Source organism: Mya arenaria, chromosome 10, assembly GCF_026914265.1.
Source record: "Mya arenaria isolate MELC-2E11 chromosome 10, ASM2691426v1".
NCBI lineage: Eukaryota > Metazoa > Mollusca > Bivalvia > Myida > Myidae > Mya > Mya arenaria.
Genome location: NC_069131.1, coordinates 23,435,349 through 23,459,228, shown reverse-complemented (window position 1 = coordinate 23,459,228; position 23,880 = coordinate 23,435,349). Strand labels below are relative to the sequence as shown.

At 32.8% G+C, this 23,880-nt stretch overlaps 1 protein-coding gene and 1 long non-coding RNA gene across 4 annotated transcripts in view; both read left to right on the top strand.

Annotated features, from left to right (window-relative positions):
• The window catches only part of LOC128206092 (uncharacterized), a 126,872-nt gene extending 104,337 nt beyond the window's left edge, over positions 1-22,535 (top strand). For all 3 annotated transcript variants that reach the window (XM_052908261.1, XM_052908260.1, XM_052908259.1), the window contains 2 exons: positions 19,733-19,901; positions 20,064-22,535. In XM_052908261.1, coding sequence (XP_052764221.1) covers positions 19,733-19,901; positions 20,064-20,287 — 393 coding nt within the window. In that variant the 3' untranslated portion in view covers positions 20,288-22,535. The remainder of the gene's footprint in view (positions 1-19,732; positions 19,902-20,063) is intronic.
• Positions 1,572-16,198, top strand: LOC128206095 (uncharacterized). The gene is made up of 3 exons (XR_008256386.1): positions 1,572-1,702; positions 12,326-12,432; positions 13,335-16,198. It is a non-coding gene; the product is annotated as an uncharacterized LOC128206095 (long non-coding RNA).
• Positions 22,536-23,880: the final 1,345 nt, after the last annotated feature.

Here is a 23,880-nt window from a genome sequence, read left to right as displayed (position 1 = left end):
TTTTCACTTGTGACGTTGTGTGCAATCTAAAACAGTGATCTTAAATACAACTGCGTCAGATTTGCGAATTATTTATCCTTTTCTGAAGCCTTCTGGTCCTAGATGCTCGAAAATATTAAATACTTTTAAAAAGAATAACTTACTAATTTTCATTTCCTGGTGGGCTCAATTTGTGTCTTTCAGTTAATCGAATAGGTCGAGAACACCATCTTATATTGTCAGTAGGTACATTAAACTATGTTGACTTAGTGACAAACTTAATTTGATCACTCCAATTTAAAGAAAAAAACCTTTCGATGTGTATCTTTTATCCTATGCAAAAGTGGCTTCTTTTTATTATTTCGTTTCCATCACTCACGGTATGTTATTTTTCTTGTCATATGAAATGGGTACATATATGTATGATAGCACTATCACGAACCTATTACCAGTATAGGTTAAACAATTATTTATAAGTCAGTGATATTATTTATAAATGTTCTATAACATTGTGTATTGACTTAATACTTCGTAAAAAAATAAGCTCAACAATCATTCTTTGTTTCAGAATTCATCCATTTCAAATGATTCTTTGAAAAGGAGCCATTATCTCGGTTCACTTATTGTCAGGGTTTAGGAGCTGTAGCTAAAAGCAGTGACGAAATTCGTTTACACTCTTAAATTGTGCTCAGTTACATTGAACACCTGCCATAACTGAATGATAGCTTTACATTGATAAATAAGAAGTAAATATATCCAAATACTATTGCAAGGGGTATTTTTTTTTGCAAAAGTGTATAGCCCTTCACGCAATTCATGATAGTTTAAAAACTCATGTCTTGAATGACATTATCTTTGATCAAGTATACGTTCTAAGCATTAGGAATGATATTAATCATATTGTTTCATCCTGCTACCTGTTTGCATGTTTTTGTTCGTTTATCAAATATACGCATGTACTTTGCTTATCAATATCATGTCCACGTGTTTGTGAATGGAGGATAAAGATACTGTAATAATGTTTCAAAGATGAATATCGTTAAACACGTTGATTAAATATTAACATATTTTTAAATCACATTTATGAGAGTTAGGCGAAGATTTTGTGATGGATTTTATATTTGCTACTGTACAATAGGGGAGGTTACTGCGTAGGAGACGAACATTTTCTTAAACCGGTTTAGCAGTCAAATCAAGTAGGACCTACTCCGGTGACCTCAGACGAACATTCGTGTAAAAAATGGATTGAAATGGACAATCATAAACTTTTGGGCTATGGACTTATTGAAGACAACTGTATGGTAAGTCTAAATGCCGTTTGTTTTCATGATGGTTTAAATGATAAGAATTGTTTGTTATTTTTGATCACGCACAGGTATGCCCCCTCCCCACATAGTGACATTACTCCGCAAAGCTTTGTCTGTTTTTTCCCGCAAAATTTCCTCGGGAATGGGCGTAACCTAGGTTCCCTTTGGTGCGAGGACATTTTACCATCAGTTCATTCCTGCAGGGAAGGAATTTAAGCGGGGGTTAGTCCACCTAAATGGCCTTCAGTCTTTTGAAGATTTTTAGACTATGGCAGACTCGAGACTGGGATACATAATGTAGTTAGTGTCGGTTAGAACCAGCCGCCCACCCGGGTAGCCCAGTTGGTTAGAGCGCCATGCTAGTGTTCCGGCGGTCGTGGGTTCGAGCCCCACACCGGGCGCACTTTTCCTCCCAGGTTAACTTTAATAACAAATGTCAAAATAAAAAAAAAGTATCCCTGATTCAGACAATGCGAATGTCCGTCGGACAGTCGGACATGTCCGGTATATTTCAATTTTGACCGACGAAACTTTTGTTTTGGTCGGTCACAATGTCCGGTGAAAAATTAAAGTCAGCACCGTTTAATTTTCGGAAAATTTACTTTCAGTTTCTAAATAAATGTTTAGAGTTATTTTTATGCCCCCACAAAGTGGCGGCATATAGGGTTGCCCTTGTCCGTACGTACGTCTGTCTGTCTGTCCGTACGTACGTACGTACGTCCCGAAGATTGTTTCCGATCTAATTCTTGAAAACCGTTTGTCCAATCCTCACCAAACTTTAAACACATGTTTGTGACCATAATATCTTGATCAAGTTCGATAGTCATGGAAATCGCTTTAGTCATTTAGGAGTTACGGCCCTTTTTTGCCAAAAATACTTCAAAAATATATGTTTCCAATCTAATTCTTGAAAAGTATGTGTCCAATCCTCACCAAACTTTACATACATGATTGTGACCATAATATCTTGATCAAGTTCGATAGCCATGGAAATCGCTTTTGTCATTTAGGAGTTACGGCCCTTTATTTGCAAAAAAGACTTGAAAAATACGTCCCGAAGATTGTTTCCGATCTAATTCTTGAAAACTGTTTGTCCAATCCTCACCAAACTTTAAACACATGTTTGTGACCATAATATCTTGATCAAGTTCGATAGTCATGGAAATCGCTTTAGTCATTTAGGAGTTACGGCCCTTTTTTGTCAAAAATACTTCAAAAATCATTATGGCTTATTTTCTGTGACAAAAAACCGAAGTGGGGGCATCCATGTCCTATGGACACATTTCTAGTTATATCATGATTATTCAGCGTGTTAATCCGTGTTTCACTATTTGTAAACCCCGTTTCGACATGTTTCCGTAAAAGCCGATAAAAGGCGTAAGGTTCCGATTTCAGCTCGTACTCTTATACTTTTATTTTACGGAAATGTTCGGAAATTACAAAATTCCGTATGTAGTGGTTCCCGGCAATCGTGTTAATTTAAATATGATGATTAATATACCGAGCTGACTTTCTTTCCGCTCAGTTGAACATTGCCAATAACAAGAACTCTACTTTCGTTTTTGCATAAATGGTGTGCCTGAGTTTGACTTGTAGTACAATTCGTTACATTTTTTAACCGTATTGTATCTTTAATTTAAAGATGAATAAAAAGAGTAAGATCTAGCTGTTCCATGGGTAGACGAACCAGATGAGGTTTTTTTTGGGAGGCAAGGGAAGAAAAAAAATATGACATTTATAAGATCCGAATATTGATTTTTTTACATTATGTTTGGCTTTTTTTTGTAATTTATTATTGTACTGTAAGACAAATCTAACCAAAATGATCTAAACCTGTTATAATGGGAAATTACAAAACTTATTTAAAAAAGAGGCTTAAAATCAAGGTTTAGGCTGATGTAACTGAATACTGTTTGTAACATTGCGACAGGTAAAAATTTGGTGCGACAGGTAAACTTTCAGTGTTTACCTGTCGCAATGTCCTGTGAAGAAGAAAAAGTTTTCGCGTTGTCTGCTGATTGCTAATTATTGTAGCTTTATAAAGCCGGGGTTGGCTGAACCGAAAATCCCACTATTCCCCGGACCTGGGGAGTTCATGGTTACAATTGACTGCAATCATTTTTTTGAAAAAAAAGGTAAAAAAGTGTTAAAAAAGTGTTATTGTTTATCCTTCAAACTAAATTCAATTGACGCCAAGTCTATTGCTAACTATTGCACCAGTCAATTGTACATAGAAACAGTGATTCTTTACAATCATGTGCTTATTTGTTTGTCATACTGTACCAAATTATTTGGGAATATTGTTAGCACATGTTTTAATAATACCATTTTACCTCAGGACAATTTTTCAATAAGAACTCAGTCAAGTATGAAATATTTCCATTTTGGAAGAATGCGGTAGATCTTTTACATTTGAAGATTTGGAAATTATTATTGGTTATTCTTTAAAAAGTGTCAAAATTTGAGTAGATCTATGGTAATGCAATTAGTAGCTCAAAATTTTAATCCTTCAATTGTTATTTTAAAAACTGTTTTACTTAATGATAAAGGAAAATTATTCATTTTATTAAACAGATGTACACAAGAAGGTATGCAGTTCTAATTTTGTTAATTTTATCCAAAATTGAAAACTTATGGCTAAGTATCTGTAGATGTTGATATATATTATATATATATACAATTGACTGTTTTTATTGCTTATTAGTGTTGGGAATCGGACTGAAATATTACTATAGATAATCGGTTTATGAAAACAATCAATGATCGATTATTAATCGTTTTAATCATTATTTAACTATCTTAGGTCATCATATATAAGGCATATAGATAAACTACATGAACCAGTTTAAGAAAAAATGTTCCCTTACAATATTATTTGTACATTTATTTGTATAAATTACATTATTTATTCAGAACGCAACTATACTTTAGTGTTTACAAGTTACTATTACAGATCATGAGACTGCAGGCTCTAAATTTTGTGTACGGTATTGAATACATGTGTAAAGTAAACACAAAGAAAAATATCAATTTCGTTTTGATAATCAGTCAGTAACAAGTAAAACAAACAGTTGAATATTCTGTGTTTTACAAGAACATTTTCTTTCAGAAAACTGAGAAAACTAAATTATTACATGATTTAAGAAGTAAACAATACCGGTAACATTTTAAAACCACAAAAGTGTGATGTTGAGAACCAATCCTTTTGCAGTTAAATTACAAAGAAAATTTGTAATAAGGTACTGTAGTGAGCTACTGACATGATAATATGACTAGATAACACAATATAGTACCACATGAACATTTCAACATTAACATGTATTGACCAGAAACAAAATATATTTTCAAGACAATCTTTTAACTGGTAGTCGGTAGTGGTTACGTCTCTTGTTTCTATAATCGATTGTTCAAATTTCACTATCGATTGTCGCTGATGAAGGCCTTTCCGATCAATTGTCGATTATAACTGATCTTCGGCACAACACTATTGCTTATACTTCAGCGTTTTGAGATAAAATTTCATTAAGTTTCAAGTAATATTTTTCATATACTATATCAATATAATTTCCATGTTCTTTTTTTTTAATAATGATATAGATAGACTATACTAATTAGTGATGTTCTGATGATCAATTATAATGAAAAAATAACTGGTATGTTCCTGAAATCAGTTTTTCTTCTTTCATCTTGTCAATTTTGTTCAGTTGTAATCATTAACAATATGGCTAAAGCAACAACAACATTAATAGTGGGTTTTTTTGGTGAAATTTACTGCCTTACTGCCTTCTTCCCTAGTGAAAACTTGTCCATTTTTCACCATATTTTATGTTTTCCAAATTTGATAAGTGGAGATTTCATAACATTAATGAATAAAAAATCTTGAAAAGACTGACTATAAATTAACAAAATAATATATGCATAAAAATCTTTAAAACATGTAGTATATAGAATATTTTAGCACAAGCCCACAATCATGCACTGGTGAAAATTATGTCATCGGGGCTTGTTCTAATTCTGAATTTAATATAGCAGGGCTTGAAAAAAAAAATATGCCAAGCAATAGAGTAATAATTCAGGCTTGTTCATCCCGAACTCCAATTTCGATGATATATTTTGCCATTAAAATCTAAATTAGATATTTAAGCCTGATTTTGTATTTTTCCCAATGTCAACTTTTTTTCCCAAATTGTATTGTACAGGTGGTAAAAATAATTCCATAAAATACACTAACTAGATATTTTCAATCCTTTACCTAACATAAGTAGAGTAAAGGATGATGAGTTTTTGTACAAGAATAAAATTACAAGTACGGTACCAGGTATTGTCAAAAAATATTTCTTCTATTAATAAACAGCAACGTGAGTGGAACTGATTACCAATAGTCAAACCAGTGTGTGTATACCACGTGATAAATTACGTCACATATGCTACGTCGGAAGGCAACATTTTGCTTAAAATGAACACTTAAATTAAAGATACCTTTTCTTTTACACCACCATTATAAATGAAACAAAGGGCAGTCTATGCCGCTTAAAGAGCCCCGCATTTGTTTTATTACCGACATTTGATAAAGTCATTAGTTTCATCAAACGCTTCGCCCGTTTTCAAAATCATGTTTTGACAGTGCTCCGTCCGACGGCCGTATTGTGAAAAGGTTTGTCGAAGTGTTTAAAGCAATTAAACTCGCAATCAAACTCTGGTAAATGGCCGAAAGCAAGGCTCCGTAGGTGGCGTAGACTGCGCTTTCTTTCATTTAAAATGGTGAAGAAATAGTAAAGTTATCTTTGTTTAAAGTCTTTTTAGCTCACCTGTCACTTTGTGACAAGGTGAGCTTTAGTGATCGCCTTTTGTCCGGCATGCATCGTGCGTCGTCCGTCAACAATTTACTTAAAAGACATCTCCTCCTTAACCGCTTGGCCAATATTAATAAAACTTCATAGGGATGTCCCTTGGGTGGTCTTCTATCAAAGTTGTTCAAAGAATTCAATTCCATGCAGAACTCTGGTTGCCATGGCAACCAAAAGGAAAAACTTTAAAAATCTTCTTCTCCCAAACCACAAAGCTAAGGCCGTTGATATTTGGTAGTTAGGATCACCAAATAGTCCTCTACCAAGATTGTTCAAATTATGGCCCTTGGGTCAAAATTGGCCACGCCCCGGGGGGTCATGGGTTTTCTCTATATGTTTATAGTGAAAACTTAAGAAATCTTCTCCTCTGAACTTACTTGGTCTAGAGATTAGATATTTGGCATGATTCATCGTCTAGTGGACCTCTACAAAGTTTGTTCAAATTATGGCCCTGGGGTCAAAATTGGCCCCACCCCGGGGGTCATGGGTATTTTCTATATGTTTATAGTTAAAACTTCAAAAATCTTCTCCTCTGAACTTACTTGGACTAGAGCTTAGATATTTGGCATGATTCATCGTCTAGTGGACCTTTACAAAAATTGTTCAAATTATGGCCTTGGGGTCAAAATTGGCCACGCCCCGGGGGGGTCATGGGTTTTCTCTATATGTTTATAGTGAAAACTTCAAAAATCTTCTCCTCTGAACTTACTTGGACTTACTTGGACTAGACCTTAGATATTTGGCATGATTCATCGTCTAGTGGACCTTTACAAAAATTGTTCAAATTATGGCCTTGGGGTTAAAATTGGCCACGCCCCGGGGGGTCATGGGTTTTCTCTATATGTTTATAGTGAAAACTTCAAAAATCTTCTCCTTTGAACTTACTTGGACTAGAGCTTAGATATTTGGCATGATTCATTGTCTAGTGGACCTATACAAAGACTGTTCAAATTATGGCCTTGGGGTCAAAATTGGCCCCGCCCCGGGGGGTCATGGGTATACTCGATATGTTTATAGTTAAAACTTCAAAAATCTTCTCCTCTTAACTTACTTGGACTAGAGCTTAGATATTTGGCATGATTCATCGTCTAGTGGACCTCTACAAAGATTGTTCAAATTATGGCCCTGAGATCAAAATTGGCCCCGCCCCCTGGGGGGTCATGGGTTTTCTCTATATGGTTATAGTAAAAAAAATCAAAAATCTCCTCTGAACTTACGTTGCTTAGAGCTTAGATATTTGGCATGATTCATCGTCTAGTGGACCTCTACAAAGATTGTTCAAATTATGGCCTTGGGGTCAAAATTGGCCCCGCCCCGGGGGGTTAGGGTATTCTCTATATGTTTATAGTTAGAACTTCAAAAATCTTTTCCTCTGAACTTACTTGGACTAGAGCTTAGATATTTGGAATGATTCATCGTCTAGTGGACCTCTACAAAGATTGTTCAAATTATGGCCCTGAGATCAAAATTGGCCCCGCCCCCTGGGGGGTCATGGGTTTTCTCTATATGTTTATAGTGAAAACTTCAAAAATCATCTCCTCTGAACTTACGTGGCTAAGAGCTTAGATATTTGGCATGATTCATCGTCTAGTGGACCTCTACAAAGTTTGTTCAAATTATGGCCCTGGGGTCAAAATTGGCCACACCCTGGGGCTGATGGGTTTTCTCTATATGTGTTATAGTGAAAACTTAAAAAATCTGTGCAATATATGACAGGTGAGCAATTCAGGGCCATTTGGCCCTCTTGTTTTAAATCAAAATATTGCCTTCTGACGTAGCATTTATGACGCAATTTATCACGTGGTTTACACACACTGCAAACAGGAACTGATTCCCAACACTTTAGTTCTTCAAGCATTCTGTGCAACTCTCCAAACCTGCCCCAGGGTCTGAAGTAAAAAAAAAATGACCTCATAAATATTCTGCTTTGTGGCATGTTATTAAATGCTTGATCAACACATATCCACTGAATATTATATATATATATCTTAAAATGTCTGACCTCATCAAATACAAAAGAATCAGTTACTACAATTCAAAAAAAAGATTTTGGTATTAATTTTCTGTCACATAGCTTAGACTTTAAAATTCTAATTAGCTCTTAAAACATGATTTAACATAAGTCATATATGCACTTGCCACTTGACCATTACAAGTTAAAAGGCCATAAATCACTGACTGTGTAAATCACTGATGGTGCAATCAATTGGAAACAAATGGAAATATTACTAGATTTTGATTGGATGCCTCCATTCAGAGTTTATTATATATCAGGATTTTGATCCAATCACATTGTGTGTTATACCTAATCTGATGACAAAACAATTTTTAGGCGGAGCTAAATTAGTCCCACCCAATCAAGAAAGGAACATTACTTTGAATTTGTGCCATTAAGAAACAAAACTCTTCCATATTTCTGTATATTTTCTAAGCATTCTCGTTCATTTAGAATGTCAAGTGTCATTTTTGATCCCATTTCTAAATGTAAATAAAATCCCGTATTGCTGTTAGCATTTCTTATTACATCATCATATCATTTTATGTTTAAATAATTGCTTTGCTTATTTATTGTTTCTGTAATGAATATGGAATTCTTTATAATTGGAGATTTTGGAAATGGAAATTTAAGGGGTTTGCTTTAAGAATGAAGGCAATGAAAAATAATACATTTTACATAAAAAAAGTTGTTGAAATTCAAATCTAAATCATACTCTTTACCTGAAAAAGATTTTATTTATTTATTTTTTTATTCTTGAAGTACAGATATATATATGTCATATTTTCCATTTTAGAATTTTTAAAGAAAGTTGAAGAACTTGAGAAAAAGAAATTTTAGAAAGAAAATTTTCAGTCATATGATTAAGTGAATGTATCAGTTAGTCAGAGACCTAATGTTCTACTTTGCTTTGCAAATGCTTTGTCTTTTTAATTGTAGTGCAGTGAAAGTTGTGTTTCTTTTATGAATATATATGGTACTCTTTATAATAGGAGATTTTACTTAATCATACCCTCATTGAACAATTTCTTATAATATAAGGGAATGGTTTCTGGAGGAAAAATAATTAAAGTAATAGATTTTATAGTATCAAAAAGGCTATTGATTGAAAGTATTAAATTAAATCTTTATCAAACTCTTCACTTTGATAATAATTTAAAAATTGAATGATTCTAAAAATATCGAGCTATATGTAATAATTTAAACAAATTTGAAGAGCTTGAGAACCAGAAATTTACAACTTTTAATATTTAGTGTAGCATCTTTTCTGTACTAGGTAGTGTCAAGGTTTTTCCTGCAGTCCTACTGTGGGGACATTTAAAAGTGTCTGACAAGTTTATGATATACACAAAATGGTGTCACTGTTTCCCACAAGGATCATAAAAACAATTAAAAGGCCTTTTTTCAAAGAACGAAGTCATTCAATACATAGGAAAAGCAATAAATAAGGCCATTTCATAGAAACTTAAATTTAGACTTAGAAAAAGAAAACTTACAAGTATGGTGGTGCCTAGAATTATGCTATTTAAATGACTTATCAGTATGTGGAAAATGCAGCTATTATAATTTCAACAACTTTAAGGTTTAAATGACAGTATATTAATTATAAATTATTATTCACAAGTAGTTTTAAGGTCAATATGTTTTAAATTTTATTGGGACTTTCCTTAGTGGCGGTGGGGGACAATATTGTGCGAGTGTTCTTCAGGGTTGGAGCTGTGGAGGATGGTATATTAACGTTGACACACTTTAATAATTGTTGACACTCAAATAGGATTATCAAATATATATTTTGATATTTAAAATATCCAATCAAGTTCCATTTCTTGAAACACATATATGATATGTAAACGTGAATTAATCGCCAAATTATAATAAATTAAAGCTGCACTCTCAGATTTACCAATATTACAACTGTTTTTTTATTTTTGTCTTGGAAAAAGCAAATTTTTGGTAAATATAGATCTGCAAATCAATGATTGAAGATTGCTGACAAAAGCTAACATCAAAGATTGGCATATTTCGGTCAGAAATTAATAATTAATGACTTAAGCCTTACTAACGATTTAAGAAAACTGCATAAAACATTAATATATATGTGTGGCATGTTAGTATTAAAAGTTTAGCAACTAAAAAAGAACACAAGTCATGCATTCAGTGACATATAAAACAATAAAATTGTATTGTTCAGAATTTAAGATATAAAGAAGAATTAATGTACATTTTTATTTATTTTTAATTCAATATACATAAATCACAGACCTATAAACCATAGTTTATAGGTCCATGACAATATATCATTGAAGGCTACTGACCCTGATCAAATTTTGATAAGAAATTTTTCAGTAGCAACTCTCTGACTGTTATCTTTGCCTTCATCTAAAAGCACCAAGTATTGTCATGGTAACTGTCTTTACTGTGTATAATTAAGATCTTAGTTGGCCATTTTCCTACTGATATTTATTAAATATAGTCAATTTGCCTGCTAATAGTTTAAATGATCTTATTGACAAAATAAATTGGAATGGTTGAAAAAAGCATATCATTAAAATTTGCTGTTGGAATATATTCTGTGGAATAAATAATAGAATTATATAGAGATATATATAGTTACTTTAAATAAGTTTTGTTTTTAACTAAATTACATAAAAAAATGAATTGAACTGTTGTTTTTTCACACAAAAAATATTTGTTCATTCCTGGATCTTTTGATGAAAAAAATATGTTTTAGATCACCTGCATCATTGTCATAAAAAAACATTAGCCTATTCAGATCACTAAAACTCAAAACATGTTCAAGAAGTGAAAGCCCAAAATTGGCAAATACTGAGACAAATGAACTTGGTTTTGTTATATATCAGTGTGTGTATATCACATGATATGTGCAGTCACAAATGCTGCAACAGTAGGCAATATTCCTTTGAATGACTTAAAAGTTAAAACAGAAGACAACTTTTATTTTTCTTCACCATTTTGAATTAACTAAAGGACAGACTATACAGCTGCAAAGAGCCCTGTATTTGTTTTCTTACCGGTGTTGATAAGATGATTACTTTTCTCAAACACTTTAAAGCTGCACTCTCACGGATTTACCATTTTGACAAATCTTTTATTTTTTTGTCTTTGAATGAGCCAATTTTTGCCAAAATATCTGCTATAAGTGATATAAGACTGCTGACATAAGATCTGACTAAACTAATTTTAATGGCATAAAGCATTACTAACAGTTTAAGAAAAATGCACAAGTATCCATTTTTTAAATTAAAATCGGTGATCTGATTTTTTTTCAGCACTCTTATATCACTGGTTTCCATTCATTTTCGCATAAAGTGGCTCATTCCAAGATAAAAAATTATTTTTTTTTAAAAAACGATCAATCTGTGAGAGTGCAGCTTTAATATACCTGTAAAGACTTGTCATAGTGTGCCAAGAAACTAAACTCTCAATCAAACTTTGGTAAAAGATCAAATGCGGGGCTCTGTGTGTGCGGCATAGACTGTGCTAATTTTTATTTAATATGATGAAGAGCTAGTTAAGTTATCTTCATATGAAGCAAAAAAAATGTTTCAATACCCTGTATGAATTTTCTTCACCGGATATTGATTCATAAAAAAACTTGCTGTAGGGTGCGGAGCTACTTTTCGCTATATGTCTAAATGGAAAAATCTTCTCCTCAGATCCTGCTGGCCTGTTTTCAAAATAATGTCACAGAAATGTTCCTAAGGTTACCATCTGTCAAATTCCTTTACCATATGGTGATCCATAAAAAATACGGTTTCAGAAGGGGGGGGGGATTAGTGGGTGTGGTAGTGGATCTTCACCAAAAGTCCCTAAAGTGAAATATAGCCCTGAGTTATTTACACCCCATAAAGTAGTAGTCTTACACATTTATTTGTTCATGTTCTGTCAACAACTATGCCGTGTTATTTCAATTTTTATATAAATTATATTGTATTATGAAATATCATTGATAATATAATTATGTAGGATTTGAAAACAACAACAACTGCATACTGTTATAAATAAAATATGTATATTTTACCAATATATTATCGATGTTGGCCTGTCCAATTTGTATTTTTCCGAGAGTCAATTTTGTTCCCCAATGGGCAAGGCACAAACGGTGAAAATAATTCCAATAAAAGTCACTAATTATTATTATTGTTATTATTATTAATAAACTACTACTGTTTCAGGAGATAAACAGAAACACAGAGGTGCTATACTTTCTGATGGAAAAGACAACAAAAGCATCTCCCATCATTTTGGCGTGGCTCAGATCAAGAGGAGAAATTTAAAAAAGGTAATAACTGAGCAACTAAGAACATGCAAGTTGCACTGGTTAGAGTGTAAGACCCATCTCGCTTCATGAGAATTGATAATCATCAATGTATTAAATCAAGAAATTGAATGTAAGTGTCTTGTCTTTTGCAGTGTTTTTGAAATAGAATTTATTAAAAAAAAAAAACTAAATTATTTTTTAATATGATTGTGAATGTGTGATGTTTTCTTCTGATCATTCTCTCTCAAAACCAGATATAGCAAACATATTTCAAGTTGTAGATTTTTTTGTTTTACTTGTAAATATAGTTCTGAGGTTGTATTTTAGGCAAAGCCTTTTTATTCTGCTCAATACAAACTTATTTTGTAAGAATTATGGCCCTTTGTAATTTTTAAACAAATACATTTTTTGTTTATGTTTTTGTAAGCCCATTATAAAGGGACATTTAATATTTTCACCAGCTGCATTATAAAGTCAGACCGAAAGTGTCCAGTAAGTGTTCAAACAATAACTAATTTAGAATCCTTTCTCAAATCAGGTGAGCAATATATATAGGGCCATCTCTGTGTTTGTCTGACAAAAAAAACAATAATCAATATTTGAGTTAAATTGACAAATATTGTTGTAAAATGTTTTGTGAAGACATACAATTGGATTACTTTTGGGTTAATAGGATTATGGTTTCTGCACATAAAAATATTTAGAATAATATTTGGGTCAGTCGGTTCATGTTCAATATTACTGATAGTATAAGTGGAAGCAGTGACTTAAAATAAATTACCAAACAGTTTATGCTCAATTGCTTTGAGTTAACATACAAGATATGACACTTGGAATACTAGATCTTGGTGGCATAAATAAAAGACCTTGTTTTGTCACATTAACTTGTAATCAAGCACTAACTTCCTCTAAATTCTCTTCAGGTGATGGTTGGGCACAAACAAGAAGACATAGATCACAGGCGTATAGCATATGAGTAGACAGGAGTTTCACACTCTGCCAGACTTACTTCCTCAGACGAGCAGATTTAGGCTTCTCAAGATCAGGCACTGCACACTAAGACATAGTCTTTGACTACAACAAGGCCTTAGGGGATGAAAGTACAGAGACCTGTCCAATTGAAATCAATTCTGTGCTGCGTCATTTCTTTATTCTAGAGGTTGATGGACATGATTTATGGCATCAAGTGTGCAGTTTGTCAACTAACTATCAACACAGCAGTCTTGTTCACCAGCTGTGCAACTTGAGCTTTTAGCTTTATTGCTTGAAGCCACTGTATAAGAGGAGGGAAGGTGCAGACTCATCAAAAAGTCTCAAAGTTGAAACTAGGAAAAGAAGTTTGTCAAGAGTGTGAATATTTGCTTTGAAAACAATTGTTACAATGATTTGGTTTCCTTTGAAACTTGATACATACTATGTGTATGTTGAATGAATTGAGATGCTTAAATAAAGAACCACTATTCAAATATCAGGAAACTGCATTTTTCATACTAAATTGGTAAATGATGTCACCATTTCCTGTATGTATTTAGATAAGATATGTTTCCACAATTAATATTTTTAGGGACTATTTCTCAACGTAATGAAATAGATTAAGCGTTATATGAGCTTAATATGTGTTTTCTGTTTCCTTAAAATTGATGAAAAATTGTCAGAAGGTAATGAGACCAGTATCCATTACTGCAATCATACAATAAAAAATACAGGGACAAGCCCACTGCTCATATCTGCTAATATGATTAAACCTTGTTTAGGGGCATGAGGCAAACAGAGTTACTTTCAAATGTTAAAGATGCACTATCACACTTTGGATGTTTTGACAACTGTTTTCATTTTTAGCTCTACTGGCCAAAGGCCAGAAGAGCTAATGCGATGGTAATGTGTACGTAGTATGTGCGTCTGTAAACAATCCTCGTTTACATGATACAGCCTACAGTTCCTTTCGAAAACCAGCCAGATCCGCCCATGTATGCCTAGTTTATGGGCCTTGATAGTATACAAAAATCAGTGTGTCAGTAGGCAATTGCTCGTTAACATGATACAGCCTTTTTGATTGTATCTCAAAGAAACTTGTACAGTATCTACATATCCATATGAGCTCGGTTCCTTTCGAAAACCAGCCAGATCCGCCCATGCATGCCAAGATTATGGGCCTTGATAATAAAAAAAAATAGTGTGTCAGTAAACAATTGCTATGTAACACGATACAGTCTTCAGTTTTGATTGTATCTTGATGAAACTTGTCCAGTATATCCATTAGAGCTCAGTTCCTTTCAAAAACCTGATCTGCCCATGTTTCCTGGTTTATTGGCCTTGAAATTATTAGATGATGGGCCTTGATAGTATAAAAAATGCTATTTTGTAATAAATGCTTGCGAATATGATACAGTCTTCAGTTTTGAGTATTCAGATACCCATAAGGGGTTGATTCTTTTCGAAAACAGTGATGTTGACCACACAAACCCAGCCAGTAGAGCATAGGCCCTTTTGGGCCTCTTGTTTGTTTTGGATTGGTACCATCCAGTCTTTGCGAAAAATGCATGGAAACCAGTAATATAAGACTACTGACAAAAAATTCAATTGCAGACTTTTTTATTTAAGTTAAAACATTGATGTTTTATGCACTTTTCTTAAACCGTTAGTAACATTAATCTTCGAAGAAAATATGAAATCTGGGATTTGATGTTTTGTCAGCAATCTTTTACCATTGGTTTGCTGATATTTACGCAAAAATTTGCTCATTCCAAGACAAAACAAAAGTTGTTAAAACGGCATATCTGTGAGAATGCAGCTCTAAATGTTTTGGCAAACATGTTTTTGATTTGGCAGCACAATCAATCTTGAACATTGCTTGATTTTACTGCTGTATTAGAAATTACAGGGGTAATGGGGGATTTTTTTTAGTGTTTTTATTGCTTTTTGTGATTCATACAGTCATACTTCATTCCCCAGGGCACAACTTACAAATAGACAGAACAGGAAAATGGTCATTTTAAAAGGTCAAGGACAATGCAAGTTGAACAATCATATTGTTCATGGCTTGTATTTTTGGTATATTTTGTTGCATATATGCTATAAAAAAGTTGAAAGTTAAAAATAACTTATAGTTGAAATGATGGCTTTGAATGGTTTTGTCAGTTGAGAAACAGCACTATTAAGAAATATGTTAATGGTACTTTATTATTTTAATCAATTTTAGATATTTGTATGAAAATTATTATCTTATTTTGTACATGAGACCTTTTAAACAGTTATTTATAATTTAACAATGTGTAAATGATCAAAACTTAAAACTGCACTTTCACAGATTGTCATTTTAGACACTTTAAAAATTTTGTCTCAAAAGCTGATTTGGTTATCATTCCTTTAATTCAGTCATATTAGATAATTCACAATAGAACCAATCAAAAATGTTTGGTAAGACTGCCGAAAAGTTCATTTACATTAAATTGTTCGTAATGCTACTATACCCATAAAACATCATTTTAGCCATAAATATGACAAAATGCAATCTGATCTTATTTCAGAAGTCTTATATCACTTAAAATTGGGTCTATGCAAAAAATGGTCTATTTATAGACCAACAATAAAAGAGTGCCGGTAGTCAAAACGATCAATTAGTGAGATTGCAGCTTTAAATACACCTTTTTAAGTCCGCTGTAAAATTCCAATGGTTTGCCTCAATCTTTAAAGCTAGCATACTGTTTAATTGACAGCCATACTTTTTGTTTAAAAGTGTCATGATATGTTTGTACAATGTGTTTATATAATTCATTAAAGAAGTCAAAACAAATTTGTTTATCTTGTAATTTGTTTTCTATTATTTAAATGACCCAGACGAAAATTGGGAGCGTCAGTGCTAGTTCTTTTACTGCTAATATTCAATGAAGTTTCTATTGGTGTAGCAGCAAGGAGGTGTTACATTAAGGATGCATCATATAAACCAAATTATACATTCATATGCACAACATACAGGCGTGTAGCCACCTATACGTGAATACGCGGCTGAAAAAAACATGGTTCTGAAAAAAAAAAACTGAAGTAGCAGTATGCGAACTTGACTACATGATCCAAAAACTGGTTATTTTCCAGAATGCACTAGATTGCACCATGGTTTTCAAAATTTTCTGAGGGGGGCATGCCCCCGAACCCCCCAGCACATTTATGAATCCACACGAATAGAGGGGTAGCTACGCCCCTGACATTATTGAAACCACAGTGTGGCTAAACAACACTTGTATGATTATCCTACGCAGTGATCTCCCATGGAAAATGCAATCGTCAAAGAATCTAAAGGGGATGTTTATATGGACTAGATTTGAAATACACCAAGTGTTTAAAAATGTTGATTTCAGTCACGAAGAGAATCAACCATACTCCTCACTTGTTGGAGTAAGATGAAAAGTCCACTTACCGCGGGAAAGAAAGTACATTTAAAATATTCATTTGATTCAATTGACTTTATCTTTTTATAAATATGTTGCAATACATAAAATACGTTATTTTTTTATAATTGTTCACCCATGTTGAATTTTATTTGGCAAATTTATTAGAGATTTATATATTAAGAAACTCAGTTTTTTAGTATGTGAATGGTTTGGACCGGCTTCCTCAGCCGCTAAAGGGATATGTTTATGACATACTTTTTTAAATCTTTCTCACTTGAGTATTTGAGTGAATTTAAGTGAAGCGTACAGGGTTTTGAAAATGCATCTTTTACTTGGATTTTATAGCTTGTTATTACGAAATAAAGTATTGTGAATCAAACTAAGTGTTAAAGCTAAGCTATTGATGGCTGGAACCCTAAATGTTGATATGTGCTAAAATATATAGTCTTTGAAGTCCAAAATTTTGAAATGCGTTACAAACACGATTCAACAAAAGGCTGTTGCACAATCAATTGATTGACATAATCTTCGAGTATGTGTTATCTGCACCGGCATGGGCTTGCTCCCATCTTTTTTTAAAAATGCAATTGAAGTATAAAAGAAAATCAACCTGGTTACTATTATTTCTGCAAATTCAGTACCAAGGAGTAAAATAAATATAAGTGTTCAGATGCATTACGAGAAAAAAATATGTCTGGTGTTAAAACATGAGAGAGTCTCTTTAAACAGAAAAGTTTTGGCAGATAGTCAGTCAGATGATCATAATTGTATAAATAATAGCTTTTAAACGTCGTCATTCCTGTTCATCAGAGGTCGGATGATAAATATAATGCATAGCATCATCGCACTGGAGTACGAGAACGTTGTATACAGAGTATAATTAAACTGAACATGCGTCTGTTTATTTCGATGTCCTAAAACGTTTAAACTGTTCGAGGAACTATAACATTATGAAACAACAATTCTGATTACAGAAACGCATTGGCTCAATCTTTCCACATCCGCCACTCCTTCAGAACAGAAATTGAATGGCTTAAAATGTTGGGCCGGGGTAGGTGTACTCCTCTAATTTATAGTCCGAAATAGGGCATTTTTATCTTCATATTGTATTTTCCCCGATATTGACTAAGAATGTATAAACGGACGACTGACCCCCCCCCACTGAATCTGCAATTGAGTACATGCATTAATACCGTCTCCGTAGCCTATTGGTTAAGACGTAGCCTATTGAAGTCGTAGTCGTGGGTTCATTCCATGGTCCATTTAGCTCGATCCCTTTGCCGCGTGATGCCTGCCTCTCGGTACTTTAAGGATGAAAGTGGTTTAGTGGTGTAGGTTTCTGCTTCTTACCCATGACTATGTGGGTTCGATCCCTACCAGGGCTACTATCTCATGGATGGCCTCTCAAAAATGACACAGTAACAGTTTCTAGCCAGGAAACGGACTAGAGAGTGATTTTATCAGCTAATCACCTTTAGCAAAATCGAGCTTGTTTATTTTAGTTAGATTTAACCAATGAAAGTTGTACCCATTCATCGGTGCTTTGAAAAATAATTAAAGGACCCTGTTTGAAGCAAGTGCTTGCGCTTTCACGGGTAATCCTTGACCGAGTGGTCTTAAGGAATACATTCAGTGTTCTCTAACCTTAAAGTCGATTAAAATTTCAATATTATAACCAAGTACCACCAGGAAGTATCTTTGGAAAATGCAAAATTAAGCAAACAGTTTGATTTTTTAGATTTATTAGTGAAATATATGCATTTTGATAAAACAGTTTTCTGAAAAGGAATAATAAAACTACACATCTGACGCAGTTGTATATAATAAAACTGCTTTAGATTACACACAAGTTGAAAATGCCGATGGTATACGCGAAATCAGGTAACAACTAACATCTTGCATTTGTTATTTTCTTGAATATTCTATCAATATTAAATTAATTAGCAATTATATGATGACATGTATATATCCCAACTTTTTTTAACCCAGCAGCTGTAATACTGTGGAAATCTCCAACTGGTGATTTCTCCAACTTCTGTGTTCTCCAACTTCTGTATTCTCCAATTGGTGAATTTTATCAATAGAAATTGACTGTGGAATTCTCCAATTGGAAATTTCTCCAATTGGAGAACCGTTTTTACAAAATCATAATTTTTGATTTTTTTTTAGATTTTAATAAAGTTAATAACTCTAGTACTCAAAACATAAATAGAAATGTAATTTTCTGTTCCAAATTGTAATATTTGATTTTTTTCAAATTGCTGATTTTTTCCCCCGTTTCGGCTCATATGGAAAATTCTCCAATTGGAGTTTGCCAAAACCCCGCGGGGGACCTAAAATCCAATTGGTGGCCAACGGGAGAAATCAATTTTGGAATTAAAATTTTCATATTTCTTAAAACTTTTTTTTTAATTTTACTTAAAATATTTCTAATTTAATGGACAAACTTTCTATGTGTCGCTTTTGAAGTTGATATCTAAGATAATAAAAAAACTAAGTTTGCAAGTAAACCGGATTTGCAAACTTATACCGGATGCTGTTAATACTGAACAATAACAACCTTATTCACCATTATGAGTGTAAGCTTCACGAAATACTCCACAAACTATTCATTTCTTTTACCTGTTTCAGTCTACCGGATATATAATAAATACAATATCTTAATTTCCATGTTCCAATATAAACGTTGTTTGACATTTTTCTGATTTTGGTTTGAAAAGTATTGTTTCATTTTCTGAAAAATAGGAATGGTAATTGCGTGGAATGCAACTTAGCTTTTTGCATATATATTATTTTTGATTTGGCCTTATCATAAGTAAATTGTTGATGCGGCAGCGCATATTGCGGATTGCTATACACAGAAAGATCAAGTCGAATTATGTATTCAATTGCATTCAAAGTATGTTAAAATATGCTTGTTTTTCACTATATAGGTAATAAAGTACGGCATGATGGATGCAGAAAAAGAACTGCAGGTTGTTACCAACTTCCTGCAAAGTGATATTGATATAAAGTCATCAAACTTTTCGAACATCGCCGAAGGAATAACTCACGGATTGAACGTTTTAGTACAGCAAACTGCGCAACTAGGATGCGATAGTAGTAAGAACATTATGATGATGTATTCAGTAACTTTAATGCCTTGCATGAAATGACAGAACTTGAAATTTTACGTTAATGACATGCATTTATCGGTAAAAACAAGTTGCATGTTGCAACAACATGAAATATTTCATACTTATCAATTTAATGTTTTTTATTTAGGTCCTTTCCAAGTGGATTTCTTGTGTGGCGCATTGAAAAGGGATATCAAGTCCTTCTACCAAATCGATTTAGTCCCTACAACAAGCTTCATACCATGGATCCCCATCATTGAAGGCCAACAAACAAATGAACAACAGCTTCATATATTTTGGACTAGTTTAGATAGTTTAAAGGGAGTCAGTGGAAGAATGAATCACATTGTGCCACTGTTTAAAGTTGATTGATATGACAAAGAGAACTATTGGTTATTTCAGTGTTGGAGTGCTCGAATTAAAAGAATGTTCACCCAAATAGTTACGAGTGCTGAAAGTTTCACGTTGCAAAATCTTTCACCCATTTGCCTGTCAACAGAAATCGAAAACAATTGACTTTATCATAATGATTTGTCTTCTTGATAAAATCCAGATATATTTAAATGCAAAATTAGTTGAAAATAAATGGTTCAGGACTTCGAAAATTTACCTCGATGGTTAAGCATTTTCATTTGTTAACCCACCGATTGCATACCTTTTTCTTTTCAAGTTTAAATGATATAACGATGGTGTCATGTTTTGTTTATTTATTAAGCACAGACGGTGTTTTGGAGTTGCTACGTGGTACAGGGTAGAGTATATTGTAATTGTTTTACAATATCATCAGAAAATTTATTCAATTAGAATTAAATGTACAGATTTGAAACTTCAAAATTCATATTTTTATATACATGTATTGACCTATTCTGTATTCGGCATTTGTTGTATTGTTTTATTCTACGTCCCAGCTGACGCTAAAATTAAACACAGACTCGTATTCGAATCAAATGCATTAGAATGATGAAGTAATTACAATATCTTGCCATTTTCAGTACATTTCCACATGAAATATAAAAAAACAAGCTACAGTTATATTGTTGACTGTGTATAATATAATGTTTCATTATATATTCATCATAAATCCAAACCCAATACATATCGCACATAAAGTAACTCGTATTGGGAGCAGGACTTTTCAACCCCATAATAGTTCAAACCCGTCTAAAAACAAAGATTTTTCAACCCTTAGACATCTAGTGTATTCAACTCCATTGCAATACGCCTGTATTCAACTCCGATTAAGTAAAGTCATAACACGTATCATTGCGCGTTTTAAATTGACGTCATAAAAAAGAGAGCGTCATAAAAAATCATTTATCGTGATATCATGTGTCTTCAGTGATTTAAACCAGTAAAGTATAGTTGAAGGGGTTATTACTTATGCGTTTTGATACGGATGTCATGTTCGACTCGCGTGGAATTTTGCAGATTTTGATATCCCTTGGCTTTCGCCTCGTGGAATCCACTCGAGCCGAATATAACCTCAAGGATCAAAGCGCAGTAGTAATAACCCTATTGTATTGCATGGTCAGTCTGACAGAGTATAAAGTATTTTATTGGATATTATAAAGATGGATCAACTTAAGAAATCAATAACTCAACATCATATAATGCTCAAGAATACACGGAATACTCAAGACATGTTGAAAATCAAATACATTAGTATTGTAAATAATGTGTGAACACTTGATTTACATCAATGCATACAAAGCCACCAGCATTTAGCTGTTATTTAAGGTAAGAATAGTGACTATCTTGGGTTGTGTAGATTTAGCCGCATCGATTTGTTTTACATTGCATGGTTTACTATGTGTAAAACAGATATTTATAGGAATTGTTATAGTGTTCATAATTTCAGCAAAAGTGTTCATCGAGTTGCAATTTATTAGTTATTTCTTCCATATTGACACTGAGGTGACCCTTCATGAATGCAGGACTTTTGTGAACCTCAGCCTCCTGGTTTTAAAATCTTGACAAATGTGAACAAATTATGAAGCTTGTCTAGACTATAGTCTACTTTAGCTTTATTCTTCATGTACTGTTTTGTTCCATTTCTAGGCATGTGTTAGATTATGGACAAATTCTATTTCTTACTGTGAAAACCAAACTAGTTTATTCACGCAAGTGTTTTAAATCAGAGTTTATCTGTCACTTATTTAACTATTTTGCTTAAATCATCTATGCCTTTACTGTCTACAAATGTGGTTGTAAATTGCTATTTTCATTAGTCAAACCAGATTTGTTTCCAAGAATATGTTTCTTAAAATGTAATAATATAATTCATATCTGTTTGAGTTAACTATTTTAAAGTATAATTGTGTTGACAAAATTAATATGACGAGTTCCACACTACATCTGGTATGTTAAAGTCAATGTTTGTCCATGTTTTTATGTTAGTATGTTTTTCCAAATCTTAAATGTTTTCTTAAATGCATAGCAGACATGTTATGTTGGTTTAATGCTGTCTCAATGGATGAAAGTCACAAGCTTTGTTATGGTTATTTGCTACAAAAAAAACAGCGTTTTTCAATTAAGTTCACTTCGATTGGGCAAAACATTTTTAAACATATACATAACTTTCTTCTTGATGTTTATATCAGTTTAATAAAAAAACAGCAAATTATGTTCAGATATTCGTTTCTTTATATCGCAACAATCAACCATGAGGACTTTTAACTTACGATGTTATATTACTAGATCAAGAGTGTCTGCTTATTCATTAAGATTCCACTCTGGTAGATATGCAAATAACAACATTCCTGTAAATAAGCTTAAATAAATAGGAAATAACTTAAGAATATTTCTATGCTACACCAAGCATGTATAAAATAATCGAACTGCTAAAATTCTGTATTTTAATTATCCAAATACATATCATAAAAAATCTCTTGAACATAGAACTTCCATTACATAAAGTGATTAATTTTTATCAGCTTTATTTTGCAAGTACATATATTTTATTCACGTATGAAAAATGATTTATGTATACATATTGACATTGCATTTATCTAATCTAATACTCTGCGGCATGTTGTATTCCCCTTACATAAAAGTACTTATGTACAATGTGGGTATACGACAAATAAATTATTTTCTTTTCTGTCTTTATCTGCTCTACTGGCATAGCTCTTATGGTCATTTTCAATCCAGAGCATGTATGCACGGGTAATAGGCAACCTACTTAAAGTTTACTTTGAACGTTTTGTGTTTGGGTTAGCTGAAAAAGTTTCATGTTCAACATATGAAAACAGAAACTGTAGTAAGCAGATAAGTTGGATGAGCTACTTATTTGTGCCAGTTCATATCAAAAGCATGTACATACTAGTAACAGCACGCATAAATAGTGAACCATATGTTTAAAGGGACTCGCTTAGGTTTTGAACCAACAATAAGTTTTCCCGATCATACATCTGAACACACTTCTTGTATAATTATGTTACTCTATAATACCGAAATTGCAAACAGAGTAAGTATTTTAAGTATAAAAATATATTGTGGTTTTAGTGGGGTGCCAAACTATGCCGGTTAAGTCAATAGAAAATTTGAAAAAACGAAGCCTTAACCACTAGGACATAAGACATAATCAACAGTCGATGAATATTTTGACCTTTTTACAATACAATGATAACATCACGTGCTAATGTATTAGACGACAATCTTAGCTTCGACAAAGCATTCTTCATTATTTTGGTAAATCATCTAGATATATCAATGTCAAATCATTCCTTAATGTTGTTATGCTTATTTAAGGTATTTTGTTAACTTTTTCATACCACGACTTTAATGTTTAATATATCGAGCACTTTTTAAACACATTATGTAACTTATTTAAATTAGTTTGGATGTATCCGCACAATCACAATACAAATTTAACAAGGTTTTTACATTATTTGCCCAATTATTACGCTTATCAAGACTTTCTAACATAACTTATTTATGGTAATGTTGTCTGAAGGAATAGACCA